The sequence below is a fragment of the Vigna unguiculata genome, chromosome 7, assembly GCF_037176805.1.
Source record: "Vigna unguiculata cultivar grain cowpea cultivar isolate G323 ecotype 2 chromosome 7, ASM3717680v1, whole genome shotgun sequence".
Lineage (NCBI taxonomy): Eukaryota > Viridiplantae > Streptophyta > Magnoliopsida > Fabales > Fabaceae > Vigna > Vigna unguiculata.
This window is the reverse complement of record NC_140798.1, coordinates 33,350,211-33,357,684: the sequence shown is the minus strand read 5'-3', so window position 1 is coordinate 33,357,684 and position 7,474 is coordinate 33,350,211. Positions and strand designations below refer to the sequence as shown.

Below are 7,474 nucleotides of genomic sequence, written 5' to 3'. Positions count from 1 at the left end.
TAATTATATATATTTTATTAATTTTAACTCAAATTTTACAAAAATTAAAAAAATACAAAAACATAAACATTAAACCATTAAAAATTGTCAGTTATTATTAAAAAAAAATAAATATTAATAATTTTAATGAATACTTTATTTCCACTTTCTCAAGTATTTTTTAACTATAAAAGATTTATATTTTAAAAAATACACTTAAAAAAAAATTTAACCTTACACTAAAAGTAACTTGCGGACTTTTCTTACTTTAATTATATTAAGAATTTATATCCATAACTTTCTATTCAAATTCACCCTCTTCAACCAAGACATCAGTTTGTCATTGTTCTATTACGACAAAACCAGATAAACTAAGTAATCATAGTACTCTAAAATATCAATTATATATATATTAATTAGCATAAATACAAATACTCTAAACTATGTATGTAATTTTTAAATATATAAAATAAAATTTTTATTTATTAAAAATAAAATAAAACATATCTAAAAAATAAAAATAAAAAAATAATTTTATAAAATTATAAAAATAACGATCCATTTTTAAAATTTTAATAAATAATTATATTTTAAAAAATAAAATTAGAATTTTAAAATATAAACAAAATAAAAAATTATCTTTATATAATATATATATATATATATAAATATAAAACTAAAAGAAGTTATGACTTATTTTAAATAATCCTACTGATGTAAACAATATAATTTGTCACAGAAGTAGTGCTCCCTTCTTCTTCTCCAAATCTCTCCCACCACCACTGGTCTTGCACAATCTCCTCAATACCCTTTCTTCTTCGCTGTTCTTCTGCCATGTAAATCACTTTCCTCCTTTCTTCAGTTGTCTTTTTTTTTTTTTTTTTTTTTTCTAATCTTTACAATTTGAATCTTTCTGCTCCTCTTGTGTTGATTTTGGTTCTATTGGCTGTTATTCTCCAATTTCGACTGTCTTTTGCTTTACCACTTTGGCACAATTTTTGAACTTTTCCCCTCTCGTTTTCTCTTTTCAATGTTAGCGATGGAATCCATGTCAATTCTGTCAATTCTCAGAGCCGGGTGTAAATTCAAGTACTGAATCCCTGTTTAAACCATTCATTCATTTTGTATTTTCTACCCTACCCAAGTCTGCTACCGCATTGCTTCAACACTAGGGTTTATCATAAAAATTCATTATTTTCTTTAAAATCTGACCCATTTTTATTACAGATTCATGGATGATAGTAACAGATGATTTATTCTCTTTTTTTACCAATAGTTTGCATCTATATAGGTTTTTCTCTATGTTTGTATAACGTATCCATCCAACATATCTTATATTTAAATTCAAGAAAATTGCTGTATCCCTATATTCGTGTCATGTATTATTCTTTCAGACACTGTGGAAGACTAGTTAACCGGGAATAATGTTTACTTCTTATTTTTTCTATACTACTGATACTATTTGGGAGGAGGCCGGAACAACTGTATTTTGTAATGCATTTTAATCTAATACAAAATCCTGCTATAATGACTCAATCTGCTCATCTTCTTGCTTAGCCCATATACATTTTGTCTTAACATATTCCTAATACCTCTGTCTTAACTTTCTCCTAACACAATTAAAAATCCCAGAATCAGTTGAAAAGATTTCTTCTTATACTTTGATGGCCACAGAGTCCTTCATTGTAGTTGTAATATGTCATTCTAAAAGAGAGAAATATATGGTTATTTCTTTTATTGGTTTTACTTTTGGCTTTTGGTATTCAACAATACTTACAGATTAAATTTCCAATGTTTGATAATGTTAATTTGTAAATGCTCTTCAGCACCGACATCTGACTTTATCTCAGCTTGGAGAACGTTGAGCTTTATTAGTGCTTGGCCTTTTTTATTTGTGAATCAAACAACAAAAGCACGTCAGTTAGGACTTCTGATTCTTCATGGCTGATTTTATGACCTCTACTCACCGAGTGAAGTGGATTTTTACCCCTCAACAGCTGGTAATTTTTTCGCTTCTGCCTTTGCTATTCATTTAGAAACAAGATTCACGGTCACATTTGTTACCTCAACGGAGGCTGATATAATTTTTCAGTGGAAGAGGGGGGTTTTAGTGAAAATAGGAAAATATATTTTCTGTGATACTATTATTTGTACAGTTTACTGTTTTCATTTTTCTTAAATCTATTTTGGTTTTAGGTTGAGAAATATAAAGCAGCTAATCAGAGAGCCAAACACATTCTAGAGAAGGTATACAGACTTTTCCCATAAACTAATGCAAGTTTTTAACCAGCAAGATTTAGGACCGTACAACCTTATTGTTGCATATTTTTGTGAACAATGTGGCCTTTTGGGCGCTGCTTTCCCCTTATACCTTGTAGACAGAGGTTGGGCTGGTGGGTTTGGATACACCACCTGACGTTTATTCAAGAAACTCTTGTCACATGGGAGCACATGCCATAAATTTGATGATATAACTTGCTGGAATAAGTTAGTTGAAGAGTTTATTTGTATATGGTACCCCAAGAAATTTATTGAATTAACCTTAAAAGAGCCTATGGGTACCATATTTAAATAAGCTCCAAAAAAATGATTGCTTGACATTTCATGGTATCTTTTGAAAGTTCGTTATTTGGCTGCTGATGACTATTAATTTTTAAACAAGTATGGTGCAACTCTAATGGAAGTAGACGTTGATGGATCATTGTCATATCCTGAACCCCAGATGACTGCAAAAGACAGTGGTAATGTTTTTTCCACAAATTTGGTTCATTTTTCTTTCAATATGTAGACAGTAATTTGTCTTTTAATTTTCTAATTGTTTTCAAAGTATTTCATTACGTTTTGGTTCCCCCTGATTGTTGTGAGAATTTCTATTTTCTACTTTTCACAAGGGTTGTATTTTATGTTAGGTGAGAAGCATTCTCGGACAAAACCTCTTAGTATTGAAGAAGAACAGTGCATACGGGTATTTTATGAAAACAAGCTACAAGAAGTATGTAAGAACTTCCGCTTCCCTCATAAGATCCAGGTATGCAAGCCTGTGCTAACGAATTGATTAGGGAAACACTGTTTTCTATTATAATTTTTTTGATTAGTTTGTAATATACAGGCAACAGCCCTTATCTATTTTAAAAGATTCTATCTACAATGGTCGGTGATGGAACATCAACCAAAACATATTATGTAAGATTTGCTTTCAGTCTTATGAGGACCTCTAATCTAAGGATGAAGGATGCATTGCACTTGTATTTTTGACAATATTAAATCGGAATTTAAATTAATAATTATAGGGAATTTGTTACTTTATTTATTTGTTGATATTGGTAGGATGATTGCACCAGGTGCGCTGCTTTCAGTCTTTTGATTAATATTATTATCCTTTTGATCTAATTCCTTATTTTTTGTGGTTTGGTTTGAGTGATTACCTATTTAGTTGTCATATATTTTTCAAAATCTTTCTTTTTTACTCGTTATCTTCTCATTATATCAGATTGAATTTTTCTCAGGTTGACCTGCATATATGCTGCTTGTAAGATAGAAGAAAATCATGTGTCGGCTGAGGAGCTTGGTAAGGGGATCTCACAGGATCATCAAATGATTCTCAATAATGAGATGATAGTTTATCAGGCATGGATGGCCCCCAAATAATAAAATGTTCTCTTTTTTATTTTTTGTTTTTGTTCATCTATGACATGAAACCCTTGTTTTGCAGAGTTTGGAATTTGATCTAATTGTATATGCACCATATCGGTCGGTTGAAGGTTTTATACTTGATATGGAGGTTAGTCTGGTTGGCATGAGTGGAATTTTTTTAAATGTTAATTTTATCAAATTACTTGTGCATCTCACAGTCAATAAATATGACACTTTCTCTCTTTTTCTGGCTTAGTAATTTCACGACTTGGCTGATATAAACTGTGTTCTTTTTAGTGATATTATTTATGCTAAAAGTTTTATCTATTGGCATAGACAGGAATTTTGCAATGCTGGTGATGATCAGCTTCAAATGCTTAAGGTACTTATATTCATATTGCCCAACGAAATTGGTTGATATCTTCCCGAGCCCATTGTTGTTGTGACTGAGCAAATGGAACTCTTTTTTCTTTTTATTTGTAGGCTGTCTTAACATTTCCTCCCTCCCACCCCAAATTTATGTGACAATTGATGGTTATTGGGGCTGTATGTTACTACCCTTTTCATAAAAATAACTTTTTTTAATTTATCACTACTAAAAGTTTTGCATGCATTTGTTTAAACTTTTCAATATAATTAGAAGCTGAAAAAAAATCTATAATTTGATTGAAATTAGTAGGTATTTTGAATAGCTTCTTAGTAGTAACAGTTTATTTTTAGAAGTGTCTTTTATGATTGTAAACAAACATAATTTTGCTTTTCTAAAAATTCTCTAAAATTTGATCACTATATTTATTATTTTGTACCAGAATCATTTTTTCTGTAACTAAAGCTTATTCTAAAACATAATAAATTTAAATAATTTATGTTGGGAACTGTACAGCTTGCAGTTGAAAATGGTCTCCAACCATTTATTCGGCACTTGAAATATAAATATATTGCTCTATTTTTTAATTGGCATTTTGCAAAATATTGAGGCAATTTCTTTCTGAAAGTTGTGAAGAGGTCCCCATGAGCCATTCTCACATCTGATTCTTTCGTGATGAACTTCCAATATATGTGTAGTGATGGGTTCCTTTATTCCCTTCTCTTATGGAGCAATGTTTTGTAAGCGATGTTTTGTAGATGTTTAACCATTGTTCTTCCCTAGGTATAAAATGTTTTGTACATGTTCACTGGCATTTAATAATTTTTTGTTGATGTTATACAGACTTTGCGAGAGACAGCATGGTTGGAAGTTGATAAAATGATGCTTACAGACGCACCACTTTTATTTCCTCCCGGGCAGGTATTCTAAAAAAAATCTAGCTATTTATCTATCAATAGATGGATAGATAAATAGAGAGTTCCTTCACATATTTTCCTTGCTCTGTCTTGCCTTTATCAGGGATTTAAAATTAAGAATTACATGTTTTATAATTAAAGTCAGTTTATGAGCCAAAATCAAGTAATCATGTCATAAATCACAACCCAGTCCAGTGAATATTAATGAACTAAATTTAAGTAAAGAGCAGTCAACCAGTAATAACTTCAAATGTAAATTGATTAACCATTGTCATTTACTTTAATTTCAGTTGATTGTTTCAAAATTTGAAATATGCTTGCCAGGTTTTCCATATCATAAAAAAAACAGTAACCTAAGCTACACCTCTCAATTACTGATTTGAAGCTAAACATTTTTTGGTCAATCTAGACTCAATGTTCTTCAGCTCTGTTTTAAACCATTTTACATCAAAATCTAAGCTTCCTGTTTGTCTTCTTATGAAGTTGGCCTTGGCTGCTCTGGGCAACTCAAATGCACTGCACAATGTCATTGACTTTGATAGGTACTTATATTTGCTTCACATGCTTATTTCCGATAATCAATTCTGAACCTTCCCCCTGTTCTTTTCCCTTTTTGTTATCTTATCTGTTACAAAATCATGTAACAAAATGGTCTGCCTGAGATGTGTTATTGTAGTATATATATTCATATATTCACTCTATCCCGTACTTAATTGCAGTTATCTTGGGAGCATTTTTTACGGTCAGAATTCCATGCATACAATGGCCGAGCTTGCTGAATCGCTGCATGCAATTGATTCCTGTGTAATTGTTTCTCATTCTGATATTTGTCATTAAACTCAACAACTGATGTCAAATTCCGAATCAATATTCTGTATTGGGCAGGAATTGGGCTTTCCTTTTGTTTTACATGTGGACCATTGTGGTATGCAGGTAAAAAACTACAAAATTCCTTCTGACAAGGAATTGAAGCATATCAACCGAAAACTGAAGTCTTGTTGGGGTCATAGCTCTCATGACGAGTACTTCCTTCAACCTTATATTGAATTACATACCAGTCCTTAAAATCTACTGAAAAGAAGAAACCTGTTGTACTGTATAATTAATAACTTCGTTTTTTTTTACAGGGGCAAGAAGCGGGAGAAGAAATCAAAGCACAAGTCCAAAAGGAGCTCAAATGAGGCACAAAATATGCCATCTCTTGGCTAGCATTATAATAATTTAAAATGGGTTGAAATTTTTAAGTTTCTTTTAAAACTCCTGCTTGCTTATTGGTGAGTCTATTTTTATTGCTTCACTTTATGCCCCTCAATTGACATTTATATTATGTCGTTGACATTTTACTCGGAAATGATCAACAAATATTTCTGTCGAAGTACACATATTTTATTTATGCTAAAAGCTATTAATTATGGTGGCCTATGTCTTGTATCTTTCTTCCATGATTGAAGTACAGTATAGTCTTTATTGTTTACATGTCCCCTCCCCCCAACTCCTCTATTTCTTAACGATGGATGTCGTAGTGTTTGTGAATCAATAATTTGTAACAGTTGTTTTTATTTCATCACAAGTTAAAATTCGTGATTGATTAACCCCGGTTTACATTACACGTTTAGTCCCTCATTCCTACAATTTTGAAAACCCTTGTATCTATTCTCTTGTCTTTAATTTGTTTTAGTTATATAAACTGTCCATTAAATCTGACAATTATATGAATGTTTCTTATTTTCAAATTAAATATGCTTAGTTTTATAGTGAGTTTTGTCTAGTACCTATACAACAGTTTGAGTTACTCTGTCTCTGTGCCTTCAAATTGAAGATAATTTTCCAATTTACACATGACTCCGATTCCGAATTTTTTAGTTTCAAAATTAGTTTCTGGAGTTATTCCATACATTTCAATATCTGTCACATTTATTTATTTTCAAAATAATGTTTTGAAATTAATTTTCCAAAAGGAATATTTTTGAAAACAAAAGAAAAAACAAGGAAAAGGGGTATAGAGAAAAAAAGGAGATTGAAAATAAAATAGCCTACTCCAATTATAGTCTTTTATACACCAGCTTAATTTATTTCATCACCCCCTACTTTCTTCATGTGCATTAATTATTTTGAATTGTGTGCTTTGAAAATATATTTTTAACTGCATAGTTTAAAATTTAAAAATGTATTTTAAATTTTATAATTGAGAAATGAAAAATGCATTTCAAATTTATATAATTCAAAATTCAAAAATACATCTTAAAGTACAATTTAAAAATGTATTTTAAATTATACAATTTAAAATATAAAAATACATTTTTGATTTGGAATACATTTTCAGAATATACAGTTTGCAATCTAGAAATGTAATCTGAATTTTAAAATAAAAAAATTAGAATATATTTTTAAATTCAAAAATACATTTTGAATTATGCAATTTGAAAATCTGTTATACTCTTTCAGATTTAGATATTTAAGATTATATAATCTAAAATAAATTTTCGGAATTATAAATATATTTTAGATTATACAATAAAAAATATATTTTCAAAAACTTTTAACGCCTATGAAGAAAACCCACATGATAGGAGCGGTA

General features: G+C 29.9%; 1 protein-coding gene across 1 annotated transcript; it reads left to right on the top strand.

Annotated features, from left to right (window-relative positions):
* Nucleotides 1-674: 674 nt before the first annotated feature.
* Nucleotides 675-6,318, top strand: CYCH;1 (cyclin H;1). Its single transcript, XM_028078414.2, has 14 exons — nt 675-815; nt 1,806-1,979; nt 2,176-2,226; nt 2,642-2,720; nt 2,889-3,007; nt 3,089-3,162; nt 3,486-3,606; nt 3,692-3,760; nt 3,953-3,994; nt 4,823-4,900; nt 5,380-5,438; nt 5,616-5,700; nt 5,830-5,918; nt 6,024-6,318. The coding sequence occupies exons 2-14, from the start codon at nt 1,920-1,922 to the stop codon at nt 6,103-6,105; spliced, it is 1,008 nt and encodes a 335-aa protein (XP_027934215.1). The 5' UTR covers nt 675-815; nt 1,806-1,919; the 3' UTR covers nt 6,106-6,318.
* Nucleotides 6,319-7,474: the final 1,156 nt, after the last annotated feature.